We start from the raw sequence: 19,370 nt of genomic DNA, 5'->3' as shown, positions 1-19,370 counted from the left end.
TTGTATATAGTGTGTATAATAGAGGGTCTTAGTTAGGTTGGGTGGGGGGATTGGGGGGTTCAACGGCGGTGATAAGAGACTGATCTGGCCTGGCCCAGGCCCCGCCTGGGGAAAAACTTTGGGGCCTGATCCTAGCTCGGATAATTCCTGAACTTTGTGGCCAGAGCTGGATCAGGGGTGGAGGGATAGTTAGAGTAGGTGTGTGTATATATATTAAAAAAGGAAAAAAAAATAATTAAAAAAAAAAAAAAAAAAAGTTAATGTTGTACACTGTATTGTATTTAGGTTTGTTGTGGGGTGAATGTGGTGGTGTAAGGGGGTGGCTGTAAGGTAAGGCAGTGGGACCAGTAGGGTTTTGTTGTGTTTGCGGTGTTGTATAATATTTGGTTTAGTATAATGTGTTTATAGTGTATATATTGTATATAATATTGTATATAGGACGGTGTGAATGTAGTTGGGGTTGTATATAGTAGTATGAATGAAGCTGGGCCGGGGGTCTTACATTATTTTATACCATTTATTATTTATATTTATAATTTTTACAGGGGTATTCATGTAGTTATGAGTATTTTGTTTGTTGTCTTTTAGTTTTGCTTTCTTTATTTTTATTGGAATTTTTCTTTCTCGTCCCTGATTTGTAGGTCATGAACTTTCTCCATTTTGGTTCCATTTCTGGTTTATTTCTTTGTGATTTTTGTCATTTGTTGTCGTCTGATTGGAGCTTTGTTCTTATGTTTTGTTCTGTGGTGTTTTATTTGTAATGTATCATAGTTATTGTCATGTAAAGTATTTTTATTTTATTTAATAAAAGACCTGGAGGATAAGACACGATGTAACAGCAGAATAGTGAGTGCAGCTCTGGAGGTGACTGGAGGATAAGACATGATGTAACAGCAGAATAATAAGTGCAGCTCTGGAGGTGACTGGAGGATATGACACAGTAACAGAATAGTGAGTGCAGCTCTGGAGGTGACTGGAGTACTAGACTTGATATTATTGTACATTGGAGATTATCTTGGGGCAGCACCTCTGTTATGATCCTAGTGGCAAGGATCGCAGGTCGGACTAGCTAAGAGACTGAACCGACGACTAGCTCTGGGGAAGTGGTAACTGAATTGACCGCAACCTGATCCTATCCGCAAACAACTATAAGTAGCCGTGGAACGTTACCTGGAAATCCTAGACGTCTCGTCACGGCCTGAGAAACTGACTATTCCTAGAGAGAAAGTAAGTCCTCACTTGCCTCAGAGAAATGACCCCCAAAGATATAGAAAAGCCCCCCACAAATATTAACGGTGAGTTAAGGGGAAAGCACATACGCAGAGATGAAATAGATTTAGCAAATGAGGCCCGCTAACACTAGATAGCAGAAAATAGGAAGAGAACTGTGCGGTCAATAGAAAACCCTATTCAAAATATCCACGCAGAGATTGCTCGAGCCCCCGCACCAACTAACGGTGCGGGGGAAGCAACTCCGTACCCCAGAGCTTACCAGCAGCAAGAAATCACATATTAGCAAGCTGGACTAAACTCATCATAAACAGAAATCATATTGCAGACAGATGAGCAAAAAATAATCAAACAGAACTTAGCTTCTCATGAAGAGACAGAAAACCAAGATAGTCAGGAGTAACAGAATAGCACTGAATACATCGACAGCCGGCAACAAGTGGAGGTAAAGCAGAGCTAAATAGGAACCTCCCTAGAGAATAACGAGGCAGCTGATCCTACCACAGACCCGCAAGATAACAAACAAAGCCACCAGGGGGAGCCCAAAAATAAAACTCACGCAATACCACCTGTGACCACAAGAGGGAGCCCGAAAACAGAGTTCACAACACGCCTCCTCCCCAACGCACGCACCTTCATCATGTTTTTGAAGACGTAGCTGTAGGTGTCGGTCCGGGTGTCTCTCTTGGGTTTACAGATAATGACGTAGTTCTTGAACAGGAAGACATGGCGGTTGTGTCCCTTCCAGGCCATTCGGGCCCCAGGAGCTCCTTCCCAGACAATGAAGTGGCCCTAAAACAGAGAACAAAGTAGATGATACCAAACATTGCTCCAGAGGACAGTGAGGGGGCGACATCACTGGCACATTCATGGGATCTCTGCGCTCTGCACACAGGCGTCAGTCATGGGATCTCTGCGGCTCTGCACACAGGCGTCAGTCATGGGATCTCTGCGGCTCTGCACACAGGCATCAGTCATGGGATCTCTGCGGCTCTGCACACAGGTGTCAGTCATGGGATCTCTGCGGCTCTGTATGGAGGCGTCAGTCATGGGATCTCTGCAGCTCTGCACACAGGCGTCAGTCATGGGATCTCTGCGGCTCTGCACACATTCGTCAGTCATGGGATCTCTGCGGCTCTGCACACAGGCGTCAGTCATGGGATCTCTCTGGCTCTGCACACATTCATCAGTCAAGGGATCTCTGCGGCTCTGCACACAGGCGTCAGTCATGGGATCTCTCTGGCTCTGCACACATTCATCAGTCAAGGGATCTCTGCGGCTCTGCACACAGGCATCAGTCATGGGATCTCCGCGGCTCTGCACACAGGCGTCAGTCATGGGATCTCTGCGGCTCTGCACACAGGCGTCAGTCATGGGATCTCTGCGGCTCTGCACACAGGCGTCAGTCACGGGATCTCTGCGGCTCTGCACACAGGCGTCAGTCATGGGATCTCTGCAGCTCTGCACACAGGCGTCAGTCATGGGATGTCTGCAGCTCTGCATGGAGACGTCAGTCATGGGATCTCTGCGGCTCTGCACACAGGCGTCAGTCATGGGATCTCTGCGGCTCTACACAGAGGCGTCAGTCTTGGGATCTCTGCGGCTCTGTACACAGGCGTCAGTCATGGGATCTCTGCAGCTCAGCATGGAGGCGTCAGTCATGGGATCTCTGCGGCTCTGCACACAGGCGTCAGTCATGGGATCTCTGCGGCTCTACACGGTGTCGTCAGTCATGGGATCTCTGTGGCTCTGCAAGGAGGCATCAGTCACGGGATCTCTGCGGCTCTGCACGGAGGCATCAGTCACGGGATCTCTGCGGCTCTGCATGAGGCGTCAGTCATAGGATCTTTGCAGCTCAGCACAGAGGCTTTAGTTATGTGACCTTTATGGCTTAGCACGGAGGTGTCAGTCATTTGATCTCTTCGGCTCAGCATGGCGGCATAGTCATGTGATTGAGGATGTACTTACTTGTCGTATGGGCTCGCCTAGCGCCTCCAGCGTTCCGGGGTAATTCTCTATCAGTGACACGTGGAGAAAGTTCTCCGCTCTCCGGGTCAGCGCTGACACGATGGCGTAGGCCTGCTCCAGCAGCGAGCAGTTCTTACCATTTCGGGCCTTGTTCCGGATCATTTCCTGCAGGATTAACATTTTTTCCAGAATGTTTACATCTAGAGAATGTTTGGTAAATAAAGATGAAGACCAAGGGCGGCTGCTGCGCCCATAGCAGTTCCCTGACATGCGTCCCCTGGCTTCTCTGATCACCGGGCTGCTGGCAGAAAGCTTTACCTTGTGCTATCAGTGGCGCCTTCTTACCTTGAGAATGACCTGGTAGCGCTGAATCCTAGTTATTGGGCACTCCAGGTAATGTTGAAGGGGAGGCGGCGGGGGACTGGAGGGGTCGGGCAGCGACAAAGTGTCCTCCGTGTATTGCTAGAAATAATCAGAGATATAGTTTATATGGCAGTGTCATAGAAAATATTAAAAGCCACCAGCGAGGGGGCACTCACCCCCTCCCCACTCACACAGATTAGCAATAGGAACAAGAGCTGATGCTCCGAGTCCCTTTTAAATAAGACTTCTACAATGGACATAAGGAAGTTGGAAATTAGGTGTAGCTGGATAGTGAATCATCCTAATTAAAATGCAGGTAGTTACTTTTAGGACAAAGGGCCCCTGCAGTGAGAAAGAGGATGTCTATTGTGCATCACAAAGAGTTATACAGTAGATTGGACAAATAATTAAGAGAGGAAAAGGTCTTAATTATTAATTAAGAGATTAAAGTTACTTGTGTTTATGTTACGATTCAACTGGCGACTGACTTGGGACCAGGGGCACCTTTCCTGGCCCTAACACTAGGGGGCGCCCTAGATCGGCCTGATACTTCAGATGGCGAAGACGCCACGGCCTCCTCCCTTGCCCTATCTCCTAGATCAGCCCTTCATCTGTCCCGTTCCCCCACCCAGGGAAGAGGGGGCGCTACTGTGCACCGCAGTACACCAACCCGACAGAGAGCGTAACAAAGACAAGGGTAAACTGAAAACTCCACACACACAAATATACACTCAGATATAACAGAGGTATTCACCAGGGTGTGTAGGGAGGGGGAAGAAAGCAAAACAGAGAAGGATCAGGAATTACCAAGTGCACAAACCAGGCAACAATCGCTAATAAATTCCTCCAGCTCTCCTTCACAACACCAACTTCTCCCACTCCTATGTCTTGTAGCAATTGCTAACTCAGACAAGGACTTGGTAATCGAGCCCAGATTGTATAGGGGAAAGGAGTGGCTAACCAAGCACAGTTGAATGCAGGAATTTCCAACATGGCTGGTTAACCCCTGTTCTGCTGAAAGAAATAAACCTGTGCAATATACTGGAGAAGTGCTTCTTCTCATCGGCGGACTAGGAGCCATCAGACACTGCAGTCTTCTGGCTTTGCTCTGTTGCGGTAGCCCTGTGACAGTTTACACATTGATAGCAAAGTGGAAGGGGCTTTGTCCACAGGAAATGCATCTTGAATTCAAGTGACACTTTTGTTTTCTACAAGGTAAATACTATACATTGACCCCATATGTATGTCTCCGAAAGAACGTAGAAATATTGAAGTCCATATAGATCCGATAGTGATGTGACATACATTTTCAGCTTCAGGACAAGTCAAAAGATACATGTTTTTTCATAACTGTGAGCCCTGCCTATAAGCCACAAATCAATAGTGAGCAGACTGCTGACAACAGCCACGTCTGTTTGGTCTCTGAGTAACAGTAAAATCCCAATATAAAATATTGCAATCTGAGTTCATGTAAAGAGATACACATCAGTGCATGCATGATTCCCATTCGCATTCCTGTTGGACATTTTCAAATCGAAGAGCTTTCCTTCGCTAGGCTGAATCATATCTGTAATCAGTGCAGTAATTTTCTTTTGTTTTATCAGTCTTATTTTATGTAACTATATGCTGTATTTTTTTATCCCCTTTGTAAAATCTTTTGTATAATTTCTATAAACACTGCCTATCATTCTAGATTAAATATAAAATGTAATCGTTCTGTTCCTTTTGTTCTTTAACCCACACCCCGAAACCATACACTACCAGAATCAGAACCAGGCCTCCAGTCAGACTGTATAAAACACAACTGATGGCAGCAAGTGAGTGTGCGGTTATCGTGGAGTATGCAGTGACTGTATCATGGGTATATACTGTACATATATTCCATGCGTTGGAATTGAAGGTGTATATACCATATGCTAACTGTTAGCTTCCCGATAACCGGAATGTTAATTGAAACAGCCTGCGGCCTCTTCCGTTGATCGTCGGTCAATTGTGCAGACGATAGCGGTCAGCAGAGAGCCGTTAGCTCCAAAGATAACAGCATGTGTATCTGCGCAACCTCCCTGGCTGCGATCTTTGACATGTTGGTTGCAGCAGTGGAATTCTGAGTGACCCCTCTGGTGTCCCCTCCTTGACAGGCAGGTATACATCTAATCTCATATGTTCAGTGTCTGCACATGTCTTGGAGCACAGCGCACTGCTGTACTCTCTGCTACGTAGATAAATGGAGATGGGCAGAGAGACCGTCCTCACTTTGTAGAATTCTTGGATTGCATCGTTGACCACCACGGACTCGGCCTGCACACGTCCCACCAGGTACATGATGTACTTGTTGAAGTCATCCTCGTTCCGGATGAAGCACATGGCAATATCGTCGTCGGTGTCACTTTTCTTCAGTTCTTGGAAGAACCTTCTGTGGATGGAGCAGACGGTTATGGCTGGAGAGTGGGGAACACTTACACAATGCTGCGCACTCTCCTCCATACAGACCTTGCATGGAAGTCCCCGATGTCGCTGATGTTTCTAAAGATGACTGTCTTCTGTGTGGCCACAGCCTCGGGAATGTCGCTGCAGCTCTCAGTGTAACTCAGGTGATGGGTCTGGACGAACTGCAGGTCTCTGACGTACTCCTTCTCTGAGCTCAACAGATCCTGGATGATGATACTGTGGAGAATGAGTTCATGTTAAAGCGCTGTGCCTCCAGAGCAGACACTCCTCATACACATGTGCACGTGGCGGATATGTCCACGGATGTGATCACAGCAGGGAACTCAGACCGACATCTGGTAACATCTCCACGTCTACTGCTGGGAATAACCCATCATGTATCATACATGGAGCTCAGTCCCATCAATATCTGCCCAGAGCCACCACTGAGAGCCCACGGTGCACAGCGAGGAGAGACGTCATCAGTGACATCTCCTGTTAAACTAGTGACCTCATCAGTGACGTCACTGACATCAATGACGTCATCAGTGATGTACTCAGTGCACCAAGACCAGTGACGATGTCAGTGATGTGAGAAAAAAAATAAAAGATGATGTCATCAGTGACGTCAACAGTGCACCAATCATACCAGTGATAATGTCAGTGAGTTGCCTGCATGGGCCATGGGGTATTCGGTACTGGGTCCGGTACTTAAGGGGATGTGTCACGGCGGCGACCCGGTTCGTGGCCCTGGGCGCCCATGTAAAAGGGATATTGATTAAAGTTTGTGTTCGTGACGCCCTCTGTGGTCTTCGATCAGTGGGGACCGACGCTGCTTAAAGAGGTCCTCTGGGGTGATGGTATGGCAGCTAGATGGTATAACTTCCCACAGGTGAAGTAGGTCCCCAGGGCTCCCGGTGTATAGGTGAAGATTGTGAATGGTGCAATAAAGAATGAGGACACAGGTTTGCAGTCCCTTTACCTGGTTTACTGTAGCGTCAGGCAACCGCAGTACAGGACACCAGATCACAGATACAGGCAGGGTCCGGTCGGCTTGGAAGCGAATTCAGAGTCCCCTTTACCAGGTGGAGATGAAAGCCTTCCTCAAAACGCGGTCATCAAAGGCAGTTGTAGTCCCTTACTGCCTATGGCTTCTGACAAGGTCCTCACAGTTCCTATCTGTCCCCCATATAGGATAGGACACAACCCGTATGGCAGGTGACTCGAGCCTTTTTAGAGGGTCTCTATCATGACCAGGCCCTATGTGTCATTGTGTCTCCTGGGTGTAAAGGCGGACAGATAACTTAAAGTCCAGCTGTCCTGCCGGTTTCAGCTATGCCTCTTAGAATCCGACACAACCTCGGTCTTCCGGCTACCAGAATCTGCGCTAGCCAGGGAGGTAGCCAAATCACTGCTCTGCTCCCCTGGTGTCACTCTCCTGTACACTTTCCACAAGCTGTTCTTTCCTTCTAAGTTTCCTCTCTCCAGGGGCTGTAGTACCTCTGACTACACGGTCCCTTCAGACCTTCTGACACTCTATGTCTGTCTGCCTTCGTTTCTGACCTCTGACAGAATCCTTCCTCCTCCACTGTCTGCTTCAGTCTGCTGTCTGGCACTAACTGACTACTTCCCTCCAGACCAGAATATATTTATAGGGGAGTTCACCCTAAACCAGGTTTAGAGCTCCCCCTTCTGGCCTGGAGTGTGAACGTGTTGTGTCTATGTGATTACTTGGTGAAAGATGTCCTTCATCGCTTCCAAGCGTGACATCACTCTCCCCGGGAGGAAAACAATGCCACTGTGACGACCAGGACTCTGGGGCGTTACATCAGCAACATCAGAAAAAACAGATGACATCACTAGTTATACTAGTGACATCATCAGTGACGTCACTGACAACAGTGACATCATCAGTGCACCAAGACCAGTGAGGATGTCAGGAAAAAAGATGAAAACGGCTTGGTACCGTGTTAGCCAGATGAAAAAAAATAATGCTCTCAGTGTGAAAAACAAGGAAGGGACCTAAGAAGTCTCGAAAGCTGCTGTGTAACATCACTTATTTTATTTTTGTTAACCATTAAAAGGAATCATAACTACAAAAAACAGATGATGTCATCAGTAGTGACCCCAGATAACCCAGTGACATCACTAATACTGCTAATGACATCAGTAGTGACCCCAGATAACCCAGTGACATCACTAATATTGCTGATGACATCAGTAGTGACCCCAGATGACCCAGTGACATCACTAATATTGCTGATGACATCAGTAGTGACCCCAGATGACCCAGTGACATCACTAATAATGCTGATATCAGTAGTGACCCCAGATGACCCAGTGGCATCACTAATATTGCTGATGACATCAGTAGTGACCCCAGATGACCCAGTGACATCACTAATATTGCTGATGACATCAGTAGTGACCCCAGATGACCCAGTGACATCACTAATATTGCTGACATCAGTAGTGACCCCAGATGACCCAGTGACATCACTAATATTGCTGATGACATCAGTAGCGACCCCAGATGACCCAGTGACATCACTAATATTGCTAGTGACATCAGTAGTGACCCCAGATGACCCAGTGACATCACTAATATTGCTAGTGACATCAGTAGTGACCCCAGATGACCCAGTGACATCACTAATATTGCTGATGACAAAAGTAGTGAACCCAGATGACCCAGTGACATCACTAATATTGCTGATGACATCAGTAGTGACCCCAGATGACCCAGTGACATCACTAATATTGCTGACATCAGTAGTGACTCCAGATGACCCAGTGGCATCACTAATATTGCTGATGACATCAGTAGTGAACCCAGATGACCCAGTGACATCACTAATATTGCTGATGACATCAGTAGTGACCCCAGATAACCCAGTGACATCACTAATATTGCTGATGACATCAGTAATGACCCCAGATGACCCAGTGACATCACTAATATTGCTGATGACATCAGTAGCGACCCCAGATGACCCAGTGACATCACTAATATTGCTAGTGACATCAGTAGGGACCCCAGATGACCCAGTGACATCACTAATATTGCTGATGACATCAGTAGTGAACCCAGATGACCCAGTGACATCACTAATATTGCTGATGACATCAGTAGTGACCCCAGATGACCCAGTGACATCACTAATATTGCTGACATCAGTAGTGACTCCAGATGACCCAGTGGCATCACTAATATTGCTGATGACATCAGTAGTGACCCCAGATAACCCAGTGACATCACTAATATTGCTGATGACATCAGTAGTGACCCCAGATGACCCAGTGACATCACTAATATTGCTGATTACATCAGTAGCGACCCCAGATGACCCAGTGACATCACAAATATTGCTGATGACATCAGTAGTGACCCCAGATGACCCAGTGACATCACTAATATTGCTGATGACATCAGTAGTGACCCCAGATGACCCAGTGACATCACTATAATTGCTGACATCAGTAGTGACCCCAGATGACCCAGTGACATCACTAATATTGCTGATGACATCAGTAGTGACCCCAGATGACCCAGTGACATCACTAATATTGCTGATGACATCAGTAGTGACCCCAGATCACCCATATACAAACGAAGAGAGGGCTGACAGCACTCACTTATTGGGGCGCCCGTTCCATGTCCAGGAAACCTTCCTGGATATCTTCCAGCAATTTAAAAAGTAGATGAACAGCGCTGCAGCCAGGTGTATTCGTATCAAAAAAGAGGTATTTATTGAGCCATAAAAAGCAACGTTTCGACCATCATGTGGTCTTTTTCAAGCATATCAAACATTGCAAGGGGCTGGCTTAAATAGGGTGGATACCATGCAGGGCACCAATCGCCATCCAGGCACAGCCCACAGTAAAACATACACAAACATAATACAAAAGTGTTTGTTATCGGCAAAAGGGTTGGCCTAAGATGTGGCCGCAACCCCCGTTAACACACAATTTTGGAGGACTATAAGGCGGGACGCATTTTTTCTTGGCAGATGAAACCCAACTACGGTAGTTCTCCAGTAACAGGAGGAGTAAACCCATGACATCTAAGAGATGTAAGAAACCTCAGGAGAGGAAACATTCTAATTTTGGGTTCACTACAGCCGAATCTGACTCTACAGATGACTCCAATTTGGGACAGTCTAGGGGAGCACATTTTTTAGAGCAGGAGAGGATGGACAAAACCACCCCAAGAGACGTGGCCGTAGAGGCGGACGGAAACATAAGAACCAAAGGCCCTCCCAAAGAACAACGTCATACGAGGACGGCCTCCATGAGGACGAGGAATATGAAGGACAATTAATGGACAATAGAGAATTGGTGGTAAATATCTCCTCTGTTGTGTTGTCTGAGATTGAATTGAAAGTATTATCCAGAGGATTGTCTTTCTGTCCATCCAGTAATCCAGATTGGTTCTCTTTAGAGATTGATTTACAGGCTTTCTTTAGAAGGTTGAGGTTGGCATCCTATTTTTCTGACAAGACTAGTGATAGAAATGTGGATGTGATAAAATCAGTACAGGGTTTTTCTTTACAGGAGTTGGTATTATGCAATAAAAGTTCATTTCAACCGCCTATTAGGAATCATTTTGTTGAATCCTATATTGAAGTGGTACAGAGGGAGGTTGGAAAGTTGAGGAGTACATTTAAACCTCCTCTACATCAGAATATGTCATCAATTGAAAGAGGGGTTGTGAGTGCATTGGCAAATAATACTGCCTTAACCATCAAACAAGCTGATAAAGGCGGGGCAGTGGTTATTATGGACAGCTCTAAATATAGGGCTGAGATATTGAGACAACTGAGTGATCATTCTGTATATGAGAAATTATCATGTAATCCTACCTCTCGTTTTCAGAAGGAGTTACAGCTTGTGGTCAGTGACTCCCTGGCTATGGGACTCATTGACCACAAGCTGTCGGAGTACTTGATTGTGGACGCACCGGTCATACCTGTGCTATATGCACTACCTAAAATACACAAGGATTTGTTAAATCCTCCGGGTAGACCGATTGTGTCAGGCAGAGGCTCTCTATTCAACAAGACAGCAATTTTTTTGGATCGAGTTCTACGTCCATTCGCTGTGTCAGCACGGTCTTATATTAGAGACACGAATGACTTTCTTAACAAGATTGAGGATGTAACAATTTCGGAAACCACTGTCTTAGTTTCGTTCGATGTGGTATCTTTATTCACATCGATCGAACACGATAAGGGTCTTGAGGATGTATCCAGTGCGCTGTCGGGCTCTGACGTGGCCCCGGAGTGTGCACAGCTTGTCCTCACATTGCTGGAGCTCATCCTCAGGAGGAATTTTTTCCTCTTTGGGGATGAGTTCTATCTGCAATTAAGAGGTACCGCCATGGGGTCAAATGTGGCCCCCACGTATGCCAACATTTACATGGTGGTATTTGAGGACAGGTTTGTGTACAAGTCTGTCATGATCTCCATGGCCAGAGAACTAGCATAAGCCTCAATAGGAACAAGCTCTTGGAAGATGTAACTGTACTGACCATGAACTAAACCTACCGCATCATCTAGAAGTAGCCAGGTAGCATGTCCTACTTTTTATCCCTATATGCCCAGCGCCGGCCGGAGAACTAAATAATGCTAGCAGAGGGAAATATAAGACCTGACTCACCTCTAGAGAAATGCCCAAAAAGGAGACAGAAGCCCCCCACATATATTGGCGGTGATATGAGATGAAACAACAAACGCAGCAGGAAAATAGTTTTAGCAAATTTGAGGTCCGCTTTCTAGATAGCAGAAGACAGAAAGCATACTTTCATGGTCAGTAGAAAACCCTAACAAAACACATCCAGAAATTACTTTAGGACTCTGGCATTAACTCATAATACCAGAGTGGCAATTCCTGATCAACAAGAGCTTTCCAGACACAGTAACGAAACTGCAGCTGTGAACTGGAACCAAAATACAAAAACAAAACATGGACGAATGTCCAACTTATCTAGTAGATGTCTGGGAGCAGGAACAAGCACAGAGAGGCTTCTGATAACATTGTTGACCGGCAAGCATCTAACAGAGAAGCCAGGTTATATAGCGACACCCAGATCTAATCAGAACAGGTGAACAGGGAAGATGATGTCACAAGTTCAATTCCACCAGTAGCCACCGGGGGAGCCCAGAATCCAAATTCACAACAGTACCCCCCCCTCAAGGAGGGGGCACCGAACCCTCACCAGAACCACCAGGGCGATCAGGATGGGCCCTATGAAAGGCACGAACCAGATCAGAGGCATGAACATCAGATGCAGTGACCCAAGAATTATCCTCCTGGCCGTATCCCTTCCACTTGACCAGATACTGGAGTCTCCGTCTGGAAACACGGGAGTCTAGGATTTTTTCCACAACGTACTCCAACTCACCCTCAACCAACACCGGAGCAGGAGGCTCAACGGAAGGCACAACCGGTGCCTCATACCTGCGCAATAACGACCGATGAAAAACGTTATGAATAGAAAAGGATGCAGGGAGGTCCAAACGGAAGGAAACAGGGTTAAGAATCTCCAATATTTTATACGGACCGATGAACCGAGGCTTAAACTTAGGAGATGAGACCCTCATAGGGACAAAACGAGAAGACAACCACACCAAATCTCCAACACAAAGCCGAGGACCAACACGACGGTGACGGTTGGCAAAAAGCTGAGTCTTCTCCTGGGACAACTTTAAATTGTCCATCACCTGCCCCCAGATATGATGCAATCTCTCCACCACCGCATCCACTCCAGGACAATCCGAGGATTCCATCTGACCGGAGGAAAATCGAGGGTGGAACCCCGAATTACAGAAAAACGGGGACACCAAAGTGGCAGAGCTGGCCCGATTATTGAGGGCGAACTCCGCCAATGGCAAAAAAGCAACCCAATCATCCTGGTCAGCAGACACAAAACACCTCAGATATGTCTCCAGGGTCTGATTAGTCCGCTCGGTCTGGCCATTAGTCTGAGGGTGAAAAGCAGACGAAAAAGACAAATCTATGCCCATCCTAGCACAGAATGCCCGCCAAAATCTAGACACAAATTGGGTTCCTCTGTCAGAAACGATATTCTCAGGAATACCATGCAAACGAACAACATTTTGAAAAAACAGGGGCACCAACTCGGAAGAAGAAGGCAATTTGGGCAGGGGAACCAAATGGACCATCTTAGAAAAACGGTCACACACCACCCAGATGACAGACATCTTCTGAGAAACAGGCAGATCTGAAATAAAATCCATCGAGATGTGTGTCCAAGGCCTCTTAGGAATAGGCAAGGGCAACAATAATCCACTAGCCCGAGAACAACAAGGCTTGGCCCGAGCACAAACGTCACAAGACTGCACAAAGCCTCGCACATCTCGTGACAGGGAAGGCCACCAGAAGGATCTTGCCACCAAATCCCTGGTACCAAAAATTCCAGGATGACCTGCCAATGCAGAAGAATGTACCTCAGAGATGACTCTACTGGTCCAATCATCAGGAACAAACAACCTATCAGGCGGACAACGATCCGGTCTATCCGCCTGAAACTCCTGCAAGGCCCGCCGCAGGTCTGGAGAAACGGCTGACAAGATAACTCCCTCCTTAAGAATACCTGTGGGGTCAGAGTTGCCGGGTGAATCAGGCTCAAAACTCCTAGAAAGGGCATCCGCCTTAACATTCTTAGAACCCGGTAGGTACGATACCACAAAATTAAACCGAGAGAAAAATAATGACCAGCGCGCCTGTCTAGGATTCAGGCGCCTGGCGGTCTCAAGATAGATCAAATTTTTGTGGTCAGTAAATACCACCACCTGATGTCTGGCCCCCTCGAGCCAATGGCGCCACTCCTCAAACGCCCACTTCATGGCCAAAAGCTCCCGATTCCCAACATCATAATTCCGCTCAGCGGGCGAAAATTTACGGGAAAAGAAGGCACAAGGCCTCATCACGGCGCAGTCAGAACTTTTCTGCGACAACACTGCCCCAGCCCCGATCTCAGAAGCGTCGACCTCAACCTGAAAAGGAAGAGTCACATCAGGCTGACGCAACACAGGGGCAGAAGAAAAACGGCGCTTAAGCTCCTGAAAGGCCTCCACAGCATCAGGGGACCAATTAGCAACATCAGCACCCTGTCTAGTCAAATCGGTCAATGGCTTAACGACATCCGAAAAACCAGAAATAAATCGACGATAAAAGTTGGCAAAGCCCAAAAATTTCTGAAGACTTTTAAGAGAAGAGGGCTGCGTCCAATCACAAATAGCTTGAACCTTGACAGGATCCATCTCAATGGAAGAGGGAGAAAAAATATATCCCAAAAAGGAAATTCTCTGAACCCCAAAAACGCACTTAGAACCCTTGACACACAGAGAATTAGACCGCAAAACCTGAAAAACCCCCTTAACTTGCCGGACATGAGAGTCCCAGTCATCCGAAAAAATCAGAATATCATCCAGATACACTATCATAAATTTATCCAAAAAATCGCGGAAAATATCATGCATAAAGGACTGGAAGACTGAAGGGGCATTAGAAAGACCAAAAGGCATCACCAAATACTCAAAGTGGCCCTCGGGCGTATTAAATGCGGTTTTCCACTCATCCCCCTGCCTGATCCGCACCAAATTATACGCCCCACGGAGATCAATCTTAGAGAACCACTTGGCCCCCTTTATGCGAGCAAACAAATCAGTCAGCAACGGCAATGGGTATTGATATTTAACCGTGATTTTATTCAAAAGCCGATAATCAATACATGGTCTCAAAGAGCCGTCTTTTTTAGACACAAAGAAAAAACCGGCTCCTAAGGGAGATGACGATGGACGAATATGTCCCTTTTCCAAGGACTCCTTTATATATTCTCGCATAGCAGTATGTTCAGGCACAGACAGATTAAATAAACGACCCTTTGGGTATTTACTACCCGGAATTAAATCTATAGCACAATCGCACTCCCGGTGCGGAGGTAATGAACCCAGCTTGGGTTCTTCAAAGACGTCACGATAATCAGACAGGAACTCAGGGATTTCAGAGGGAATAGATGATGAAATGGACACCAAAGGTACGTCCCCATGAGTCCCCTTACATCCCCAGCTCAACACAGACATAGCTCTCCAGTCAAGGACTGGGTTGTGAGACTGCAGCCATGGCAATCCCAGCACCAAATCATCATGTAGATTATACAGCACCAGAAAACGAATAGTCTCCTGGTGATCCGGATTAATACACATAGTCACTTGTGTCCAGTATTGTGGTTTATTGTTAGCCAATGGGGTGGAGTCAATCCCCTTCAGAGGAATAAGAGTCTCCAAAGGCTCTAAATCATACCCACAACGATTGGCAAAGGACCAATCCATAAGACTCAACGCGGCGCCAGAGTCGATATAGGCGTCCGTAGTAATAGATGACAAAGAGCAAATCAGGGTCACAGACAAAATAAATTTAGACTGTAAAGTGCCAATGGGAACGGATTTATCAAGCTTTTTAGTACGCTTAGAGCATGCTGATATAACATGAGTAGAATCCCCACAATAGAAACACAACCCATTTTTCCGTCTAAAATTCTGCCGCTCGCTTCTGGACAGAATTCTATCACACTGCATGTTTTCTGGCGTCTTCTCAGTGGACACCGCCAGATGGTGCACTGGTTTGCGCTCCCGCAGACGCCTATCGATCTGAATGGCCATTGTCATGGACTCATTCAGACTTGCAGGCACAGGGAACCCCACCATAACATCCTTAATGGCATCAGAAAGACCCTCTCTGAAAGTAGCCGCCAAGGCGCACTCATTCCACTGAGTAAGCACAGACCATTTACGGAATCTTTGGCAGTAAATTTCAGCTTCATCTTGCCCCTGCGATAGGGACATCAAAGTTTTTTCTGCCTGAAGTTCCAAATGAGGTTCCTCATAAAGCAAGCCCAAGGCCAGAAAAAACGCATCCACATTGCGCAACGCAGGATCCCCTGGTGCCAATGCAAAAGCCCAATCTTGAGGGTCGCCGCGGAGCAAGGAAATCACAATCCCAACCTGCTGTGCAGGGTCTCCAGCAGAACGAGATTTCAGGGACAAAAATAACTTACAATTATTTCTAAAATTCTGAAAGCTAGATCTATTCCCTGAGAAGAATTCCGGCAAAGGAATTCTCGGCTCTGATACCGGAGCATGAACAACAAAATCTTGCAAACTTTGTACTTTCGTGGCGAGATTATTCAAACCTGCAGTTACACTCTGTAGATCCATTATAGACAGGTGAACATAGAGCCATTCAAAGATTAGAAGGAGAGAGAAAAAAAAGAAAGACTGCAGCATAGACAGACTGGCAAGTGATCCAATTAAGAGCACACTCACAACTAGAGAAAAAAAAAAAAAAATTCTCAGCAGACTTCTTATTTCTCTCCTTTCTCAGCCAAGGATTTTAACCCTTTAGTGGGCCGGTCAAACTGTCATGATCTCCATGGCCAGAGAACTAGCATAAGCCTCAATAGGAACAAGCTCTTGGAAGATGTAACTGTACTGACCATGAACTAAACCTACCGCATCATCTAGAAGTAGCCAGGTAGCATGTCCTACTTTTTATCCCTATATGCCCAGCGCCGGCCGGAGAACTAAATAATGCTAGCAGAGGGAAATATAAGACCTGACTCACCTCTAGAGAAATGCCCAAAAAGGAGACAGAAGCCCCCCACATATATTGGCGGTGATATGAGATGAAACAACAAACGCAGCAGGAAAATAGTTTTAGCAAATTTGAGGTCCGCTTTCTAGATAGCAGAAGACAGAAAGCATACTTTCATGGTCAGTAGAAAACCCTAACAAAACACATCCAGAAATTACTTTAGGACTCTGGCATTAACTCATAATACCAGAGTGGCAATTCCTGATCAACAAGAGCTTTCCAGACACAGTAACGAAACTGCAGCTGTGAACTGGAACCAAAATACAAAAACAAAACATGGACGAATGTCCAACTTATCTAGTAGATGTCTGGGAGCAGGAACAAGCACAGAGAGGCTTCTGATAACATTGTTGACCGGCAAGCATCTAACAGAGAAGCCAGGTTATATAGCGACACCCAGATCTAATCAGAACAGGTGAACAGGGAAGATGATGTCACAAGTTCAATTCCACCAGTAGCCACCGGGGGAGCCCAGAATCCAAATTCACAACACAAGTCCATCCTCTGGCGCCACGTCAGAGCCTGGTGGCGCTATATTGATGATATCTTTATGATATGGGAGGACAATTTTGATAAACTAATGGATTTCCAGAGGGTCCTTAATGGGGTATACCTAGAGTTGCAATTTACATTGACACATTCGACTACTAACATACAATTTCTGGATACTTTGGTATATAAGGATGGTGATAGATTGAAAACTGACATCTTTGTGAAGGATACTGATAGAAACAGCTTGTTGTTGTTTGACAGCAATCACCCTAGAAGGATGATGGATTCACTACCATGGAGCCAGTTGCTTAGGGTTCGTAGAATAGTGTCAGATGGTAGTCGAATAGATCAGTGGCTAGAGGATATGAGCTCTAAATTTCTAGCGAGAGGATATCCGAAGGCAGGAGTAGATAGATTTAGGACTAAGGCCCGGAATTCCTCACGTGAGAGTATTCGCAAAAAGACCCCTTTGGGTAGGTCCTGTGAACGTATTCCTTTTGTATCAACTTACAACTCAGCGAGTAATGATATCGGTAGGATCTTAAAAAAGCATTGGACCTTTCTACAACGTGGGTTACCGTCTGTTTTTGGTTTTAAATCTTACCCTATGATGTCGTTTAGGAGGGGACGGAATTTGGGTGACAGACTGGTTAAATCTGATATTGGCACGTCAAAAATTTCAATTCAGCAGACTTTGAGCGCACCCAGGAATGGAAATTTTCCATGTCTGGGGTGTGCTTGCTGCAACAACATGCTGAAAGGAGATTTCTTCTGTCATCCCCTGACTGGTAAAAAAATCTTCTTGAAAGAAAGATCTACGTGTACATCAAGTTATGTTGTGTATATGATTACGTGCCCGTGTGGTTTAACCTATGTTGGTGAGACCACTATGGAGGTGAGGGCCCGTATTAGCAAGCACAAGAGCACCATCAGGACGGCTCTCACTGAATTACCAATTCCTAAACATTTTTTGGAGAGTAAACATTCGGTAAACCAACTGAGATTTAGCGTTATAGACAGTGTTCCAACCCTGAGGAGAGGTGAGGATAGATTACAGATACTGAAAAAGAAGGAGATGAGATGGATCTATACCCTGGATTGTTTACCACCCAGGGGTTTAAATATGGATTTTAATCTACATTTATGTACCCCGCAATTATAATTTTCTCCCTTAAGGAAAGTGCAGTCATCGGTTATGTTGTTTGTAATACACTGTTTCTGTTTTTATCAATAATGCTTTTTTGTCTTTTTATATAGGTAATTGATGTGACAGTCGGTGGATGGATGGATAATGGTATTCTAAGAGTTGGAATTATGATCAGAATTAATATAAAATATTATGGAATCGATTCCACATATTATCTGCCGACTGTCTTCCGACTGTCCCATATGGTTTTTGTTTTAGGTTGCTATATCCCTGTTTGTGATGGTAACCCTTTATGTCTATCCATGCAACTTGGGAGATGGATCCGAATGGCGATCACATGGGACCGCTGCTGTGTGACGTAGGTATGCGCCGGAGCTGGGCGTGGCCTCATTGCGGTCATGTGATGTGGCCTCGTCTGGCTTGAGGCGCGCCTGCGCTCACACGCTGTGCTTGTTGGGAGGATCAGCAACTCATCGGAAGTCCTTGCTATTTACAAATGTTACCTGGGTGACCAACTCGAGCGGCGATCACATGGGACCGCTGCTGTGTGATGTAGGTATGCGCCGGAGCTGGGCGTGGTCTCATTGCGGTCATGTGATGCGGCCTCGTCTGGCTTGAGGCGCGCCGGCGTTCGCACGCTGTGCTTGTTGGGAGGATCAGCAACTCATCGGAAGTCCTTGCTATTTACCAATGTTACCTGGGCAACCAACTCGAGCGGCGATCACATGGGACCGCTGCTGTGTGATGTAGGTATGCGCCGGAGCTGGGCGTGGCCTCATTGCGGTCATGTGATGCGGCCTCGTCTGGCTTGAGGCGCGCCGGCGTTCGCACGCTGTGGTCCCTGATTGGATCAGTGTCTCGGTGGTTACAAAACGGTGTGGACGCACGGTTATGATGCAGGTACATCTGTTGTAAGGGGATGCTGGATTGGTTATAGATATTGCGCCATTATATAGGAAATGTGCGGATAGGCTGCTTCTTTTTTAGCGCCGTTTTTTCCTACTGAGCCCGTTGGTTTCCTGAGACCTGGACAGGCTCACACTGATTGGCTGAAGCTCTCCATGAC

General features: G+C 46.3%; 1 protein-coding gene across 1 annotated transcript in view; it reads right to left on the bottom strand.

The window, feature by feature from the left end:
- Positions 1–19,370, bottom strand: part of OBSCN (obscurin, cytoskeletal calmodulin and titin-interacting RhoGEF) — an 860,705-nt gene that overhangs the window by 315,675 nt on the left and 525,660 nt on the right. The window contains exons 78-82 of the mRNA XM_077269354.1: positions 6,052–6,225; positions 5,815–5,974; positions 3,544–3,660; positions 3,199–3,363; positions 1,864–2,022 (exon numbers count right to left, since the gene is read on the bottom strand). Of these exons, the coding sequence (XP_077125469.1) occupies positions 1,864–2,022; positions 3,199–3,363; positions 3,544–3,660; positions 5,815–5,974; positions 6,052–6,225 (775 nt within the window). The remainder of the gene's footprint in view (positions 1–1,863; positions 2,023–3,198; positions 3,364–3,543; positions 3,661–5,814; positions 5,975–6,051; positions 6,226–19,370) is intronic.

The sequence above is a fragment of the Ranitomeya variabilis genome, chromosome 6 (genome assembly GCF_051348905.1).
Source record: "Ranitomeya variabilis isolate aRanVar5 chromosome 6, aRanVar5.hap1, whole genome shotgun sequence".
Lineage (NCBI taxonomy): Eukaryota > Metazoa > Chordata > Amphibia > Anura > Dendrobatidae > Ranitomeya > Ranitomeya variabilis.
Note: the sequence above shows the minus strand (reverse complement) of the source record. Positions and strands in the feature narration are given on the sequence as shown.